Genomic DNA, 19814 nt, shown 5'->3' on the forward strand with positions numbered 1-19814 from the left:
TTTTAGTGATTCCCCATTATAGTCTATGGCCGAATCTCCAAATCGGCACTGAATCTCTGAATACGAATTGGCCAAATGGAATTGGGACGATTCAAACCACCGAATCCAATCAGTGTCCCTCCAAATCGGCCGAATCCAAAGCAAATACTTGCTGCTTCACACAGGCCTATGAACCTGAATATAAACAGAGGTGTTTTTATTCCTACAGTGAAACCACACAAGAAACAAAGGACATGTTGACTGACAAAACAAAGTACATCTGGAGTACCAACTTCTGAAAATGCATCAGAGCAATGGCCTTAAATGCAGCATCTTTTTTAAACTGCAGAATAAACTAGAGTTCTACCTAGAATTCAAAACCATATTATGTTCTCAACTTCACAAATGTCAAGAGGCCATTGTAAATTAAGCAAATATCTGGCCAAGATCTTGTACCACTGCTGGAAAGAGATAGGATCCAAAGGAAATAAACTGATACTTCCACCTGTTGGAGGAGCCAGAATCTGTGTGATCAGTATGCAGTTAATCAGAACTCTAGCTCTATCCCTGTAGTTTTCTGGCTACAAATGCAGGAAGGAAGATGTACATCAGATGCACTGAGTTTCCACATGCTCTTCTCCCACTTACCATTCTACTCTTAAATCTCAGAGGAATGAGTTCTGAGAACTCAGCTGACTGTATCCCCATCACTGACCTTCTTTGCCTTGTTTGTAGCTAAACTACAGCTAGTAGAATCCTCCAGCAGAAGAGCACATGGAAGCTCTGTGTTAAGAGAGCTCTGGGTTCCCCCTCAAAGAGGTACTTATGCCACAGCTATGGTATACATAGCTTTGAACTAAAAACAAAGTTGCAGTCCAAAAATCCCCTGGACTATCACAATTATTTGAGACTCCTGGTAGTTGAGATTTATCCTCATTTTAAGAATAACCAGTCTCTAACAAAAATGGGTCCCACGTATCCTCTGCTGCTTGCTCAAACACATGCTATAATTCTTATTCTGTTAGAATGCCTCTCCACAGAGATGTGATGTTGAGGCATTATCACAGAAATAAGAGACTAAACAAAAGGTCTGATTAGTGCAAGTAGCTGGGGACCAGATCAAAAAGGTATTTAAGCAGCTAAGCTTCCATTGAAATCAGTGGACATGAAGACACCTAAAATGCCTTTGCACATCTGGTCAGAATCTGTCATTCCAAAGAGGCACCAGGACTGTTTGAAGAGGCCTTATGAGAAGACAAATTTTGTTAAGAACACCTCTTTCCTATTTAGCATTCCACAAAGTCTTATACAGGAAGATGGGGTGAAAACAGGTAGTAAGCTGAAGATGAAAGCTAGCATTAAGTTCTAGGTTTCAATGACCTTCTGTGGCAATGAACTCCACAGTTTAATTACATGCTGTGTGCAGGTGGGAAATCTCTTCATTGTTTTTGAGTTTCACATCTTGACTTCAATGAATGTCCCCTCATTCTTAACATAGAATTATAGGGTTTGAAAGGGACCTCAGAAGGTCACCTAGTCCATCTCCCCTGTTCAAGGTAGATCATCTTTGGTCAAACCAATTCAGTCTGGCATTTCTCTAACTTGCTCTTAAAAAGATTTAAGGATGGAGATTCTTGTGTTACGCAACAGGGAAAAAATAAGTTCCTAATCTTCCTTAAGAACAAAGTCAGTGACATACTGTTCAAATCACTGGTCCACCTAGCCCTGTATCCAGGGCCGTCCCTAGGGGTCGGGGGGGCGGAATCAGAGCAAGCGCCCCAGGCCTCATGCTTTGGGGGGCCCCACGGAGCCAGGTGGAGCAGCAGCAGCTGGGTAGAGCGGTGGCTCTGCATCCATCCACTCACTACCTCCCCCCCGCCAACGCTGCCACCACCGCCAATGGCAGTGGCAGCTGCTTCAGGTCTGGGGCCCATGGGATCGGAGTGGGAGCAGGGCCCCACATGGGCTGATTTGCCCCGGACCCCACACCCTGCTCGGGTCAGCTCTGCCTGTATCCTATCTACAACAGTGGTAAAAGTGGATGCTTTAGAGGGAGACCAAGTGAACTGGGTATATCTAGAGCAGTGATTCTCAACCAAAGTGCCAGTGCACCCAGGGGTGCTGCAAGATCCTTTGAGGGGTGCCAGAAGGTGTGAGTAGATACGCCAGATGTGAGGAGACATCCCCTAACAACTATGAAACTATTCATAGATTCATCAATAGTTAGGGGCTGGAAGGGACCTTGCAAGATCATTGGTTCCAGGCCCCCTGCACTAGAGGAAAGACAACTGGGGTCAGGTGACCACAGCAAGGTGACCACCCAGTCTCCTCTTGAAGATTTCCAGGGTAGATGATTGCACCACCTCTGGAGGGAGCTTATTCCACAGTCTGCACTCCCTAACTGTGAAGTTTTTCCTAGTGTTAAGCCTGAAGCAGGCTTCCAGGAGTTTGTGGCCATTACTCCTGGTTTTCCCTAAGGATGCCCTGGTGAACAGTTGTTTGCTGAGCCCTTGATGTACTCCCCTGATGTAGTGGTGAGATAAGCACATACTCAGACTACTCCCTGCCTGGTCATTCTGCACTGCCCCCACTACCCAGCCCCCCCTGCAAGAAGGTAAGCACTGTAATAAATTAGTTTTTGAAAAGGGGTACCACTCAATTCACAAGTTATGAGGGGGGAGGGGTGCCTTGAATCTAAAAAGTTTAAGAATCACAGATCTAGAGTGATCCATCACCTGTCATACCCATCTTACCCTTCTTAAGATAAACCACATCAATGCTTTCAATCTCCCTTCAGAGAAAAAGCTTTGCCAAAGGTTCATTCTTGTCACCTTTCACTAAACCCCTTCCAGTTCTGCAATACTTGTTTTAAGATGTTGACCAATACTGCACATAATATTCTAGATGAGACCATGCACACAAGCCACTGGTATATACAAAAGGCACTGTGTTTTCAATATTATTCTCCATCCCATTACTTATGTATCCTAAACTTATCTTTTACTCCAGATGAGCACTGAGCAAGTTTTCACTGAGCTGCCTATAATGAGGCCCAGTACCTTTCTTGAGCCGAGGCAGCTAAATTTAGAACTCCAAAGTACATGTGTATTTTGATTTGTTTCCCTCTAACGCATGGTACTTTTCATGTATCAAGATTGAACTACTTTTGCTGCTTTGCTGCCCATTTACCAGGTTTAAGTACCTCAGAAGTTCCTAATGGTCCTCCCCTTGTCCTGACCAACTTACAGTTGCCAGCAAATTTTGCTACCTCACTACTCACCCTCTTTTCCACACTGTTAATACAGTAAAAGCCAAAACCTTAAGGCACTCTTGTTAACTTCTGTCATGATGAAAAATGACTAACCCTTAATCTTTGCTTTCCATCACCTATTTCTGACTCAAGACCCCATGTCTACTCGTAGCTTCTTTAATAGCTTCTTATTTGTGACTCTGACAAAGTACCTTCAGAATGCTAAATGCCATATGAGCTTCAAAAATATAATCAAGAAACTACCTCAGTTCCTACTAGTTTTCCCCCAGCACTTTATTCAAACACTCCTCCAATCTCACATTCATTTTTGTGTGCTGACAGTCTGGATCTTTTTTGATTAACAAGAGCCTCATGGAAATGCTGAAACTTCTTTTTAGATATTCTGCTTTTCTTCGGCTTCCCTTAGAGGCCTTACTACTGAAGCTTTGATGCAGAAAGAGCTCACTGAAAGACATTTTCTTCCCTGGGAGCAATCATTCTAAATCAACACTTTTTCAAGGATTCAAGAAAGTAAAAGACAGTTCTCTCTATACCCTTTCATTCTTGGGAAGGGATCTTCAAGGATTTGAAGTCTGCCCTCTCAATTTTAAAAACCTAGCTGCTTTTAGGAATAAGTCTTAAAGTTCAAAGAGTCTACCCCAATGAACAGTCTGATTCAACTACTGAAAGGCATCTGAAGCCAAAGAGCTTCCATTCCTCCTTAAAGTATGACACAAATGCCCTCCTAGGATTTCAAATGAACTTTCCCTTGCTAACCTCCACTCCGTTCTTCTCGAGTTTCATTTTATGCAGTGAACCTGAGAGAAATGGGTTCAAATCTAAAAAGTCTCTGTTGAATGAAGAGGCAGAAGTGTCTTTACTAGGCCAGGAATTTGAGGCTATGGTCAAAAATCTGATAATTCTCTCATACCAAGTTCAACTGAAAGGGCCAAGATGAGGCATATTATTTCTTTCCAATAATATATACCCTGACCAAGAAAACAGCAGAAATACCAAAACCAGCAAAAAGTTAATGAACTGAAGGAGCCCACGCCAATGTTGCAATTACAAAAGCAAAGATTCCCCTACAGCAAGGGTGTTAAATTCTTCTAGGGCTATGGGCCAGATGTGGGTTGCTGAAGTGGATCAAGACTGACCCCTTGTTCTGCATGGAGCACCCATGGTGCCACATTCAACCTACACGCAGCACACACCAGCCTCAGACAGAGTGAAAAAGTATTCCCCACAACTGAAAAGAATGAATGGTACTAAGAGACGGGACTCAGCTGCTCTTGCCATACACCAAGTTCCCTTGCAAGCCTACTGGCCCCCTATTTACTGGCCCAATAATAAAAGTAACAGAGAAAGTTTTAGTATGTGTTGCCAAAACAAGACTCACATGACCCCCCTTCCCCCTACCTCCATCCCAAAAAGAAAACCAGCAGTGATTTGCAGCACAAGTCCATACATGGAGAATGCCCTTTGGGCTCTAAAAATATAATCAGGAAACTACCTCCCTGAATGATGGAGATTTTGCACATGAGCATATTTAAGGTGCTGGCACATTCAGATAAATTATTTAGAAACTTCAAAAGAAGCTTGCAAGTTTGATCTAGCTAGAGATGAAGCCCCACAGCATTTATAACCCACTTAATGTTCAGGTTTCCTGTTAGGCAGAAGGAAGATTAAAGCAAAATTCCTCTGGAAAACTGTTCCATTACCAGCAGAAAAGCAAGCATGACGCTGAACACAGAAAGCACAATTTCTTCCTCTGGAGCTCCTGTAGGAAGAATGACCACGTCTTAGGACTTATTTTAATCCCCTACACTTTGCAATTAAATGACAGAAATACTTTCAAGTCACCCCAAAATTGTGTACGAGTAGGGCTGCCTGCAGACATCAAAGAAAAGCAGCACTTTGCTTTTAACTCAGTGCACCCCCACACTGAGCCTAGCACATGGCCAGAAGAGGCAGCACATTAGCTGGACCCAGCTCACCCAACATCTGTATAGATCGGGTACTTTAGATAGGTTTTTTGGCACTTTTATCTATAGCTGATCGAATCAGCTTTAGCTAAAAGCTCCAAAAAGCTCCTCTGGAGCACCTGATCTATCCAGATGCTATGGAGCTGGGTCACCATAACGCACTGCTTTTTCCAGTAAAGCATGGGGAGGTTTGGGGTTTTTTTAAGTCTGCAAGCAGCCTAGAAATGGAGCTCCTTATGGGCCCAAGTAACAGGACCACAGCCTGAAGGGTGGCCATGATGTCCCCTGGTGGCCACACAATTCCTGCCCCACTCTGTCTATCTAAGTACTCTCTCTTTTCTCCCATCTGCCATGCTTTGAATACATTTTACTACAGAAAAGAAGGCTATCCAAAAGTACCACAGTGAGCTTTCTTCAGGTCTGTGTCCAGCAGGTTCATCTCAGACCCTGCTGGTCCCAACCGATCCCCTCTTGCTACGTGGATCTTCCTGGCCCATCTGTGCCCTCAGGGCACCTGATGCTGTATGGTCTATTCGTAACCTCCAGCTGCCCCCATAGTCACACCCATGCCTTACAGATATCACTGCATAGTCATGCACCAGTCCTCTTAGCTTTAGCCCACTGGTAACTCTTTGCTGTAGACTGCCAGCCTAGGCCAACTTTCTCTGGCCCAGCTTCCAAGTCTCAGACTTGTCTGACCCTTGGCCCATCTCATTCAGCTTGGGCTCTCAGCCCCTGGCCCTTGTCTCTTTGCTCGGGACCCCTGATTGCCCCATTTGGGTTCTGACCCTTAGCCCTCCCTGCCTCGGGCCGCCTCTACTGCCTGTATAGTTTTAAGGTCTTGGCCTTTTCAGTCCATCTGTTGTCCTGAGCCCCAGCCCTCTGGTCCTTGATTCCAAGCCAGGAACTCTGTGGCTGCTTTCTCCTTAAAGTACCAGGAGGGCCTCCGGCTCCCTATTACAGCACCAAACTAGAACCGATTTTTAAGAGTCCTGAATTCACATAAGCACACTTTAAGCTTTCTGCATGCTGCTCAATTACAGTCAATTCCATGGCTAAAGGTACCTATGACCAGCAGTATCAATTTGGATAAACTACAGGGTTTTTTGTTTGTTTTTTCTTTCTTTTTAAATTTTAGCTGCAATGGACTACAGAACTCCTTTACTGTCCCTTATTTAGACCAAGCAGTTCACCTAAATGGTATCCTATTATACATAAAACCTTGAAGCAATTCATTGCATGAAAAGTTATATCACTGGTTTCAAATCCCAAGTGTTCTTCTTCCTGCTCTGCAGACACTGAATTCAAAGATGCAAACTTGAAGATTCCTTATAAAAGTTGGAGTGCAGTTTTCAAAGGGTGGCTGAATAGCATTTACACACATTCCTCCACCCTGTAAGGAGACAAAAACCCAGTTTTTGTTGCACAATTACAATCATACAGCAATAACTAGAGGCTGCCCTGTGCATGGTAGCTACACTGGGCACCCAGCCATGTCACTTTGTCTTTGGAATAATATGTAGTTCACTAAAAGGAAAGGCTAAATGCTTCCATGTTACAAAAGACCTGGGATGTATATGTACACATACAGTATGTAAGAGAGACCTTGTGGACAGTCAAGTACCTCAAAGGTTCATTCAGGAAGACACAGTACACAGGAAATAATTCTAGAAAAGTATAATAATTTAAATCAAATTTATGAGAAGCATTTACAGATTTGTCAAGTGATATACTACCTATATGCTTAGCCCTTAAAAGGAAAGGGATGTTCAATTAACCCATTTCATAGGGAAGTTTTCTTTTCATAGAGTGAACTATGAAAAACTCCCAGATGTATAGAGTCTGACATCAGCATCATGTATCTACAGTTCATAAATACCTGAGAAAAGACTGAACAGAATGGAAATAAGGCTAGTTTTATACAAAAGCTATTTTGGGAGAGAAAACAGTTATAGAAGTTGTTGGAAAAAATAGCAACAGAGAGAATAGAGTGGGGGAGGGAGAGAGAATTAATTTAATTCCAGACAAGAGATAAAAGTAATAATTACCTGTCCATTCTGTTGTACATACAAATTAATTTTGCAGTCATCACCACCACAAGCTAAGACTGGTACTAGGAGGAAAAAGGAAAAAAAACCCCAATTATTAGAAACTATCTTTGCAGCTAAAGTAGCAAAACTTATTATCCTGAGGTCTTCGGCCAAAATAAAAAGAATGAGCATAAAACAGTTAATATGACAAAAATAGAGTACACATGTTGTCCACTTTCAGAAGTTTTGTACTACTTTCTAACTCAGATACTTTATGCTGGGGTGGGCAATTATTCTGGGCAGAGGGCTGCTTACTGAGTTTCAGCAAGCCATCGAGGGCTACATGACAGGCAGCCCAGGGCAGATTAATATTAATTTTCTAAATTTTTTAGGGGCCCCGCAGGGCAGATAGAATGGCCTGGCAGGCCGCATCCAGCCCCTAGGCTGCATTTTGCCCACCCCTGCTTTACGCAGCTTATTTAAAATGAGTGATTTCCATAAAATAACTTTCAAGTTAAGCATCTGAAACAGAAATTGTTGCTAAGACACAAATGCTTTCCATTACAAATATCTGAAGGCTGAAGGGTGGACATACTTAACTGAGTCTCCAGTGTATCCTTAAGTCCAGGTACTGGCGCTCCTAAGGCTTATAGACACTTAGAGACGTCATTTCACTTGCCTAAACTGCAGTTACCCAGCCAGAAGTGCCAGTTTTGGTACTTAAGCAGAGTTTGCAATTCTGAAACTGAGCCATTGCCTTCTGCATTTGATAGGTATTGGATAAAATAGATGGGGAGCTTTGAGGAAGTTTCTACCCCATTGGGGCCAAAGGTCCAGGCTACAACTCCCTTCCAAAGCACCATCCACCTTGCTGAGATACACATCTAGCTTGATCTCTTCCTCTTCTCCCTCACTTGGTTACCCAGGGAACCAGCATCAAAACCAAGGCTGGAGAGAGGACTGGATAATACCTAACCAATGGACTGATTAGGACACTGTGCTAAGGAGCAAAAAAGGTATGTTTAAACCTGCACTGGGTTAAAAGGGCCTAGAACAGGGGTGGGAAAAATGGAAGAAATAGCTGATGGCCAGACTCCATTTACGAGCAGCCCCTGCCCACATCGCTGCAGCCAGTTTCCATAGAGACCCCAACAGTGGTGGCACCCTGAGAGAGCAGGGCCAGAGTTTCCATGGAGGCAGGACCTAGCAGCGCTGGAAGGTGTGGGGAGCTGCTCCATGGCCAAGTCTGGGATCTTGCAGAGGTGACAGCATGGTCCTGAGCTGAGGCAGAGCATCAATCCACTGTCTGCCAGCAGCTCAACCCTGACCCTGGACCACACTGTCACTGCTGCAAGATCCCAGCCCTGGAGCAGCTCCCCACCCAGCTGCATTACCTGTCAGAGCTGCTGGGGCCAGTCTCCATGTAAACCCCAGCCCCGCGCTGTCACGCCCTACCGTTCCATGGAAACCAGCTGCAGTGACATGGGCTGCTGGGAAATAAAGTCCAAATGAGTAGGATCCAGCCCGACTGGACTTTACCGCCCCAGGCCTATAACATGGATCTCCCACATTTTACTGAGCAAGTGCCCTAACCTGGCATGCTCAGTTGCTGTGTGGGGCACAGGAGCTCCAGGCACTCAGTAAAGAGTGGTGCTGGAACAAAAGCAAGGAGGCTTGAGCCTCCAGCTGCATAGAGCAGAGTGGGAGCAGGACATTGCTGGAAGAGGTAATATCAGGTGTTACTGTCAAGGACCAGGTTATCCCCTCCCTTGCCATGTAGCTGCTAAATTCAGGATTTTGGACCTTCATTTACCATACAAAACTGCAGTAGTTACAGGGCTAGGGAACGGTTAACTTGGCTACTGGCAGTGACACGTCTCTTGAAGCAGCATCCTGCCCCCGCTCTGCTCTGTGTGGGTAGGGGCTCAAGGCACACTGCCTCCATTCCAGTGCCCCAGGGTACAACTATTAGATACTCCTCTGATGGGAAGGGATGAGAGCAGCATTCGGGGGGCAGGGTTTATCTTGTGGCACTGTCAAAGACTATCCACCACTGCACTAGGCTATTGAGCTAAAATAGGGCTGTCCAACTTGAGAAGCACAGGCTGCATGCAGCCCACAAGGGTTTAAAATGTGGCCTTTGAGGTCCTGCCTGGCCACCACTCTCCCCTGCTGCTGCAATGGCTGGGGTCTTCAGGTTCCCCCTCCCTCCTCCAGCTTCGGTTTCCAGCTCCCTGGTCCTGAGGGCAGTGTGGCAGGAGGGGGCCATGCTCCCCATGTTGTAAGCGCGGCAGAGGGGAGCTAGGCTGCCCACATTGCAGGAGGACAAGCAACCCAGACAGTCCATAGATCTGTGCAGCATGTGGCCCCTGGATGTCCAAATGTCACATGGCCCTTGACCAAAACATAGGAGGACCACCTTCTTTCTCCTCTCTGGCATCTCACATGCAAGGTTGGGGGATTTGCCCAGCTACAATTTCAGGACTTCCAGGCACCATGTTCCTACTCAGCCTTACTGAACTTACTCAATAGCTAGGTGGATGCTTGTGAATCCATGCTGCACCTGAAACAGAATTGCAAAATGTGCCTAAGTGCCAACAATGGCATTTATCAAAGAATCACAGAAAATTAGGGTTGGGAGGGACCTCGGGACATCATCTAGTCCTATCCCATGCTCAAAGCAGGACCATTCCCAGCTAGATTATCCCAGCCAATTTATGCCACTGGATAAGTGAAATAGGATAGCCTTTCTTCTTTCTGCATCTCCTCATCTACAGAAGTTTATAGCCTGATACCCTAAACAAAAGACTCAAATTGCAAGTAGCAAACCAATGAGACTAAACAGAAAGATTAAAAGATTGTATTAAAAATAAACCAGCATCAGAAAATGGAAATTTAACCCTAGCTCAGCTAAAAGGAACCTAAATTACAGAACACAATATGCAAGGAAACTGAGACTTTAGGACTCTATGCAAGAAGGCTACAAAAAGAATTTGTGTAACTGCTGAACCCATAGGCTTTAAATGGAATCATGACTGAAGAAAGCAAGGCTATAAAGTAGAAAAACAATCCCTCTGTATCATCCCTAACCACAAAGGACTGTGAGGAGATAAACAGTCTTTTTTTTTTTTTTTCAAATAATGAAGATGAAGCACTTTCAAGGGCTGAGTTATTAAAGGAAGTCACCAATGAGTTCAGGAAGAACAAGTCAGCAGCAGGCCTGGATGCTATTCATCAAAGAGAGTCCTGACATGCTAGCAAAACATTCAGTCCTTCAGAAAAATCAACACGCATACAGGCATACAGGCTGGAAGGTGGAAAACATACCTACAGAAACAACCCTGGGAGTTACAACTTACTAAATTATTTCCACAACTAGTAAGGTAACTAAAATACATGCACGCACACACACCTCTACACAATTAAAAGCAAAATTATAAGAATAATGCTGATAGGGGCAAAACCACCAGGTGTCTCTAATGCACAAGAATATAGCAAATAAATGAGTATATAATGAACGAAAAGGGAAAAACAGCTGAAAAAGTAAGAGATTCTCGTGAAATGTTTAGACCGTTTAAAGATGCATTCCTAATGAAAAGAAAATAACTGTGTCTGAGGAATAAAATACTGCAATGGATAATCTGGCAGAGAAACAATTGAGTTGGAATAAGTGGCTCTGCAAAGCTTTTCCATGGCTGCTCACTTCCAGATTCCAAGACTTATCCAGGAAGGTTTACTTTCAACTAGTCAAATTAAAATGAAAAGATTTCAAAGTAAGCCAAGCTTCTTGGGCACACACATGGTTTCCATTACAAATAACTGACAGCTGAAGAATGGGCTGAGGTATTTGAACTTGGGACTTATCCATTACAGCTGTTCTTATATTTGCATGAGGTAGCAAAAGGGTTTGACAAAACCTCACAAGATGGTTTATCAAAGCCTTTAGGATGGCAGTCTTACCATATGTACTTTAGGAGAGGAATTCTGCAAACTTCATGAATTCTGCCAGAGAAAAACATTCTTCGGCAAATTTCTCAAGATCCAGAAGACAAATCCCAGAGCAATTCCTTGATTACAAGTCAACTAATAAAGTGCTAAATTACATGCATGATTCTTCTACAGTTTGTTTTTTTTTTAAGTGTTCTTTTGGCTCTCCTCTGAGGACTCACTATGCAAATAATGGTTCACTACGCATTCTCCATCACCTCAAGTCATACAGAAGTCATGGAAAAAGTTCATACAGAACTGACATCATGAAACTTTTAAAATAATTTCAATATTAAAGATACAAGTTATCTATAAATTTGGTTTTGTCTCTTAAGTTTCAGAGAGCTTTCTTCCTGAAGGATTCTAAACAAAGTTATACACTACAGAAAAAAACAAAAAAGGGGTAATTTTCAAATGCCCCTAACTCACGCTACTGCCTGCTTACTTTCAACTTAACTTTTTCAACTTCATCTTGTCTTTCTTCAAAGAGCAAGTCTTGTGTGTTTGGAAGGGGTAGTCTATATTTCTTCTGTAAATCAGAAAAGTTGTATTTTTAATGCAATTGTCAACAGAGCATTAGAGACTCCAGAATGACTCCATAGTCATTTATCAAAGATATTGTTTTACTAAATTATTAAGTCCTTTATCCTCCTATTACATCAGTGGTACCCAGACTTTTGGTCCCAAGGACCAGGGCATTTCATCTGGCCAGCAGGACTTGAAAATTGATGGTGCAAGAGCAATGGCAGCATTAACTGCCATCCCTCCCCCACCATTAAATTTGCAGACCCATGCGGAGCCCCGCAGGCCAGATGACATGGTTCCATGAACACCGCTACATTAAACTGTCACATTAGCTGACAAGATGATCAGCAGAAAAACTTTCAGTGAAGCTTCCATTTAAGCTATCACCAAATTTCCAAGTTAACCTACTTATATAAAAGGAGCATTTCAAGCCTCAGAGCTATTTAAGATTCAGGTTGATAGCACAAATCTCATTACACTTGGTTCAAGTTTTTCCTCAGCCAGCTACATGACTAGAATTTTTTTAATTATATTTTTATGGTTCAAAATCTAAATTATTTCTTGACAATCTTCATAATGTAGGCCAGACCATTTATAACTAGGTTCAAAAACCTTAATACATGTATATTAACACATGATTATATGTTGGTATAATCCAGAATTGAGTAGAGAAGTTATTATTTAAAAGAAGGCCCAACTTGCCCAAAAGTGTCCAAAAGGGTCCATTTTAAAAACAGACAACTCATTTAACACATTTAGTTGAAAATTCCTTCTTTAGTTTGAGGAGGTTCTTTAAATTAAGGGGATATATTATCCTGATATAACCACAGGACTTCCTTGCCTTAAGTGCCATTTTAATCTGCCTTAAATGATAGAGATGCTCTAAGAACAAGATATTAAAGTATTTAAAATTAAAAAATTCAAGCCTTACACATAATTTCATGTTTGGGTTTATTTTTAAATCCTGAGGTTTGCAACTTAAAAAAATCTTCAATCATAGTTTCTCATTTATATATGCAACATGCCTCTAGTGCTAAATTGATACAGTCCTCTAGGGAACTACAAAGAAAAATTCTAATGGGTACAACAGCATAACAAACAAAACTAATCTACTGTTTCACAGCCTGAATTTTAAGTAGAGGCAGTTCTCCTAATTAATATGCAGTATAGGCCCTATATTTCTGACTATAATTCTGACGATAGGGTAAAAATAATGTATTTTACCGTCCACCCTCATAAGCTTTAAGTCAACAACTATTTACCCATGCAGTTTACAGTAAAATTGCCAACTGAATTAGTTATTCAGAGTATGAATAGATTGCTTCTGATAATCACACATATTCCTGGAAGAAAACATCAGTATTCCTGAACTGAACAATACATTTTAGTACATTCTAGAAAATTTGAATGCATCAAACATGTAAAGAATACCTGTGGCTCCTCTGAAGGCATTACAGTAAAAAACTGTGTTAGATTTAAATACGTCTATACTTGCCTTTTTAAAGATTTTATGGTATACCTTAACTATGCTACATGCAGCTTGCACAACAGGGCCTGCTGGGTTGCCACCTTACAATCAATTTTTCATTCAGTGTTTGCACAAATATGCTCCAGTACAGTTCTTTTATTTATGGTCCATGGGCAGCCTGGAATAGTTCAGCTAAGGAATTAGATGAATCCGTTACACACCAACTAGTTCATCTGCTATAAAAAAGCAACTTCCTCAAATCCAAGATGTCTGTCACCTTTATTATTATTTCCTATTAAAGAATGTCTTCTTCCATAAATATTTAGAGAAACAAGCAACATCTACTGAATTGGCCACATAGTTGGAAGAGATGTTAGACAACTTTCTGGGCAATTGTACCTATACTTACAGGCTCACTACCCTCCTAGTCACATGAGCTTTTGATAGCAACATTCAAGAAAGATACCATCAAAAAGTTCAGTAGCAGAAGCAGAATCAAGCACCGGTGCCCAACTGCTTTGTACAATTTTCACTCTGTACATTATCTCCTCCCCTGAAGATGCAGAGAGAGGTAGTCTGAAGTCAGGCAGAAGGCAAGGTAGAGGTGCAACTTATGTTATGATTCAGTTAGTCTTTAAGGTGTGCCTCTATCCTGTCTTCTCCCTCAAGAAGATTCAGCTACTGGATCCAACTACCTTCCCATCCTTTTTTCCTCAATGTGGTTTCCCCTCTAAATATACACCTCTTGTTAAACTATTTCTATCTCCCTTACCGCCTCCTTCTCCCCTTCTATTTCCTTGTCTTCCACTCCCTGAAACAGACCCTTCCTTTGTCTCTGCTTTATTCCATCCCAACAAAATCCCACACAAAAATTCACCACTCCCACACAAACCTTGACCTTTTACAATACATGAAGACTACCCTTTTTGTTATATCCTTCTTCTGCCCTCTGAGTCTTTCTTGTCTACTAATATGCTAAGATTTGGGACAGGCACTCTCTTACTCACTGTGGCAGGGCACTTGGGGTGGCTGACTGGGAGTCATCTGACCCAGGTGGGGCCAGGTCTTGGGACAAGCCAAAGGTCCAGGTGGGGCCACTGCCAGAGAGGAAGGGGTCAGAGAATCTGAAGCCCAAAATGAGGATGGCTGTGACAGATCCATCAGATGTAGAGGAGGGTCTGAGACACTACTGAGACCAGAGGGCCCAGGAGAAGAGTCAGGGCCAGGGGTAACTTGGAGGAAAGAAAGCTGAGTTCAGAAGGGGGCCATGTGAGAGCCAGTAAGATCAGGGCTTAGAAAGAGAGAGCTTGGGCCAATGGAGCCCAGAGCGGTGAAATCAGCAAGGGGCCAAGGAGCTTGTAGCTAGGGACAGCATGGCTCTGGGGATGGAGATCAGGGCTTAAGCTAGTCCTGGGTATAACCCAAAACTGCCCCCTACTGGGGTCACAGTGATGGGACTGCTCATGGCAAAGAAGCCTCTAGAAAGTGCCACCAGGGCCAAACCCCAAAGGGCGAGTCTGGGGCACCCTAAAACCCTAGTTCCCACTGCCTTGCAGGTTACACCTTGGGGGGGAAAGGCTAGGGGAGCACACCCCAAAATAATAACAAGAGCAGGACCAGATGGTCCAGTGGCCTGGCAGGGGCCGGAAATAGGGCAGTGGGACCGGAAGGGTCCAGCAGCCCAGCGATGTTTAGGGTTGAAAGGAACCTCAGTAGATCATTGAGTCCAAACCTCTGCCCTGAGCAGGAAAGAGTGCTGGGGTCAGACGGCCCCAGCCAGGTGCTGGTCCACTCTCTTCTTAAATACCCCCAGGATAGGGGAGAGCACCACCTCCCTTGGAAGCCCATTCCAGATTCTGGTAACCCTCACCGTAAAGTTCTTCCCGAAGTCCAGTCTAAATCTGTTCTCTGTCAGTTTGTGGTCATTGTTTCTAGTTACCCCAAGGGGTGCCCTGGTAAACAGAGTATCTCCTATTCCTTGCTGTCCCCCACCTGATGATTTTGTAGATGGCTACAAGATCACCTCTCAGCCTTCTCTTCCAGAGGCTGAAAGAGATCCAGATCCCTCAATCTCTCCTCATAGGACCTTACCTGTAGGCCCCTAACCATACAAGTAGCCCTCCTATGGACCCTCTCAAGGTTATCCACATCCATGTGAGAGACCAAAGGGTCTGGCAGGACAGACAGAGGTCGAGAGAGAGACCGGAGAGGGGCTGGCTGAGAGGCCTGAGGGCCCACAAGGCGACTGTATGACGGACCAAGGGTCTGAGGGCCCAGAGGAGGGCTGCGTGACTGTAGGCATGTGACAAAAATGTCCACTATGATGCCATCTGTGATGTATGGGGCATGGTGAAGGGAAGGTATGGAGCCATGCAATTAAATCATAAGGCAAAGGACCACAGCTACCAGGTGGTCATTAGAACAAGACCAGGTCTGGGAAGCCCTGGGGCGGACTTCCTTTTATAACCATATAAGACATCAATGTGCAGTGGGCAAGCAAAAGAGAGACTGTTCCCAGAGTGATCAGGCAAAAAGGGAATTTTGGGGGGCCTCCAGGGGTTTACGGCCACCCCTGGGATGCCAACCTGATACACTCTCCATTTGTAAAGCTCCTAGCTAAGGAGATTTCCAGGAGTTATCATGATAAATAACAGGATACAGTTAAAAACAGATCTTGACACAGGAAGCTTTACTACCTGTGTTATTCAGGAGGTTAAACAACTCAAACGGTCTTTCTAGTCTTAAAAAACACAACTCTTAGACAATTACTTTAGCATCCTAAAAGTATGGTTCCTCCCTTCACAAGAAACTTCTCTCTCACCTGTTTTCCGTAGAGCACTCGCTATTTATACTGTAGGTTTATGAATCTATACGTATATATATTTATTTATATGCCACACTATTCAAAGGTAACTGGTTTTTTTGCCTCACAATGTAACCAAAGATATCTATTAGTATAATATATATCTCAAAAAGCAAGGTTGAAAGAATTACAACTACCCAATGTTGTCCTAACTATTTTGGGTAACATTCTATAGAAATCTCTGAATATTTACTCAGACAGTGTTAGGCTCAGATAACTTCCTTCTTATAAGAGATCTATTTATATAATATGCATGTCTAAAATTAGCTACATTAAAAACATTACTCCTCTGTTTTTCAAAGCACGCGTCTGAAATGATGTGAAAGTATTTTTCTTCTCTCAAAAAAATAAGTGTTCATGATATGCAGCCATACTTACCATCGCTGCCAGGCAAGAAGGATAAGCAGACATCCATAACAAATCCATTTCCAAACTGCAAAGTCTGAATGCAGTTAGCTAAAAAACGAAAACAGAGAAATTAAACACTGTATGAAGAGATGGCAGACATCTATATATGCATTGCTTAAATCTTTCCATTACAATAATGTTCTTTTTATTTTCAAAAGCTCCATTACTTTTACTGTTTGCAGGAGGAACTCCTTTAGCTAGTCCAGGGGCACTCAACCCCTAGTCCACAGGCCAGATTCAGCCCACAGCATCATGGCATCCAGCCCATCAGGTTCCCCAGGCATCCAGAAATTTGGTGACACATAAGTGGTGACATCACTCCCTTACTGCCCCAATTCCAGACCCCTGGGGAGCGCTGTGCCCTGTGTATTGGATCAGGTACCCAAACCCAGCATGCAGGGCTAGACAGAGGCAATGCCAGGCCCTAATCCCAGTGTGGGAGGCTGGGAAGGGGTGGTACCCCAAGGCCTGATCCCAACACACAATGCAGGCAGGAGGTGGTGCTGGACCTGATCCTAGTGCTTGGGCCTCCATGCAGCCCATGGACCCGCCCTGTACCACTTATCTGGCTCACAGAGACAGAAGGCTAAGCACAACTGTGTAAGTCCCATGAAAAAGCCAGTTACACTTTTGGCTGTGTTATCTTTATCATGTCTTTAATGTTGTGGAACACGCATCACATAACTACTCCCACTGTGACAGGAAGGCCCAAAACCCAAAAGAGCAGTTCACTACTCATCGCTGGCACAGATTATAGGAAAGTAAGGCTAGAAGGGACCTTATGGGATCATCTAGTCCAGCTCTCTGCTCAAGGCACCATCATCCCAGACTAAACTATCCTAGTCAAGTGCCTCCCTAACCAGCTCTTAAAAATTTCCAGGGATGGAAATTCCACAATTTCTCAAGGTGGTTAAGCCTGTTCCAATGCTTAACCACTCACATAATCAAAAAGTTCTTCCCAGTCTCCAAACTAAATTTTCTATGCTGCAGTTTGAGGCCACTATCAGTACTACCATCCCCTACAGCCACAGAGAAAAATCAGTCTCCCCACTCTTTATAACTGTCCTTTAGGTATTTGTGGGAGACAGTGTCAGAAGCCTTGCTCAATTTATGGTACATTACTGCTTACTCCCATCCACAGAATTCATCACTTTATCATAGAAGCAAATCAGGCTGTTCAGACATAAGTTGTTCTTGGTGAACCTATGCTGGTTGCTTTTGATCACCTTGTTCTCCTCCAGGTACTTGAGGACCCTCTCTATGATCTTCGCAGGTACTACGGTCAGAGTGACTGATCTGTAATTCCCTAGACCCTCCTTCTTCCCTTTCTTAATGATTGATACTATATATTTGCCCTTTTCTAATTATCCAGGACCTCATCTGACCTCCACAAGTTCTCAAAGAAGATACCTAAAGACTCTGAAATTGCCTCAGCCAATTCCTTCAGTACCCTAGGGCAGTGGTACTCAACTTTATCCCCCGCAGGCTGGATGGGCAGTGCCTGGTCCAGTCACAGGCCGGATACTGGTTCCAGTGCAGTACCCAGGGCCAGCAGGTGGCCACCATCCAGCAAAGTGGTGGGGGGCAGCCCAGCCCCACAGGTGGGGGGAGAGGGAACTTTGCCCAGCCCCACAGGGGGAGTAGGGAGGGATGTGACCTGATCCCATGCAGTGGGGGAGGCTTGACTCAATCCTGTGGGGAGGAGAGGGCATGACCCAGCCCCAACCCATCCCTGCAGGGGGAAAAAGGGACATGGCTAGACCCATGGGAGGGGAAAAGGCTCCAGCCAGCACCCCCCACCAGGAAAAACAGGATGTAGCATGACCTGGCTCCACAGGAAGAAAGGAGGCATGACTCAGCCTCATGGGGAAAGGGGGCACAGCCTGGTTCCAACAGGGTGCACTGGGTGTGGGAATTTGACAGGGAGGAATATGGCCATATAAATGGCCACTGCTGCCCTGCCACCAAATTTCCTGAGTTATGGGGAGCCCTGCAGGCAAGATGTGATGGTTCCACAGGTCGCATTTGGCTCAGACTGGGGGTTGAACACGCCTGCCCTGGGGTGTATCCTGTCAGCCCTGCTAATTTTAAAACATCTACTTCTCTAAGTGATCCCTAACATGTTCTTCTACTACTCTAAGCTGTTCATTTCCTTCCCTATCCTTGCAGCCAACTGTATGCATCATTTAATGCAGGGGCATCAAAGATACAGCCCACAGGCAGGATCCAGCCTGCAGAGAAATATTATCTGGCCTCTGGTGCTGCCTGTGGCTCTCAGTGTAACCCACAGGCAGCATGCACAGTGTACTAGATCAGTGGTTCTCAACCTACTTGTCACAGTGGGCCACACTTGCAGCTCTCAAGGTGTTATGTGGGCTGCACCCAACCTACTTCCTGTGTATCCGTTTAAAAATATTTTCTATCTGTTATCTAACAGTGATTCAATACAAAACAATATTTTGTAGTGCCCCTCATTTCTACACTGTCAAATGTCTTTATTTATTTTTAAACAAGATGTCACATGGGCCGTAGCATTGTGCTGATTGGGCTGCATGAGGCTCACAGGCCGCAGCTTGAGAACCACTGCACTAGACGGTCCTATGTAGATGCCTGCAAAGGGGTGGAACAGCTGCCACATGCAGCATAGCCCTGCTGCAATGGCGTGCAGCTTCAGGGATGTGCAGCGTGGTCCTGTGACAACTGAAGCAGGACCATTATGCAGGGCCAGCCCATGGGTCCTGTCCAGCCTGTGGACAGGTCCCACACTCTCTAGTCCATAGAGCAGGATAAGTGTGACACCACTGATTTAAACAGCTGCCTTCATTAGTGAAGGCTGAAGTAAAAAAGGCATGAAATACTATAGCCTTCTCTGCATCATCTGTAACTAGACTGCCTTCCGCGTTCAATAAGGGACCTATACTTTCTTTGGTCTTCCTCTTACTTCTGCCACATTTGTAGAATCCCTTTTTATCATCTTTAACACATCTCTTGCTAGTTGCATCTGAAATCATGCCTTGGACTACCCGATTTTCTCCCTGCCTACCTACGCTATATTCTTATAATCTTCCCCAGTAATATGACCAAGTTCCCACTTTTTTTACAATTCCTTTTCGAGTTTCAACTGTCTATTGAAACTACTTTCATTCTTCTGTTGCACCAGGACACCTTGCTCCTGTACCCTTAATACAACCTCCTTAAAGTACAGCCATTTCTCCTGGACTCCTTTCCCCTCTGACTTGCCTCTCAGGGAATCCCACCCACCAGTTACCCAAGTATGTTATAGTCTGCTTTTCTAAAGTCCCATGTCTTTATTCTGCTG

At 44.1% G+C, this 19814-nt stretch overlaps 1 protein-coding gene across 3 annotated transcripts in view; it reads right to left on the minus strand.

The window, feature by feature from the left end:
- The window catches only part of ELP2 (elongator acetyltransferase complex subunit 2), a 109490-nt gene that overhangs the window by 59595 nt on the left and 30081 nt on the right, over positions 1-19814 (minus strand). For 2 of the 3 annotated variants that reach the window (XM_059724475.1, XM_006277281.4), the window contains 2 exons: positions 16466-16543; positions 7263-7327 (listed from right to left, as the gene is read on the minus strand). In XM_059724475.1, coding sequence (XP_059580458.1) covers positions 7263-7327; positions 16466-16543 — 143 coding nt within the window. The remainder of the gene's footprint in view (positions 1-7262; positions 7328-16465; positions 16544-19814) is intronic. The other variant, XM_019491094.2, reaches the window with a different exon arrangement.

Source organism: Alligator mississippiensis, chromosome 3 (assembly GCF_030867095.1).
Source record: "Alligator mississippiensis isolate rAllMis1 chromosome 3, rAllMis1, whole genome shotgun sequence".
Taxonomy (NCBI): domain Eukaryota; kingdom Metazoa; phylum Chordata; order Crocodylia; family Alligatoridae; genus Alligator; species Alligator mississippiensis.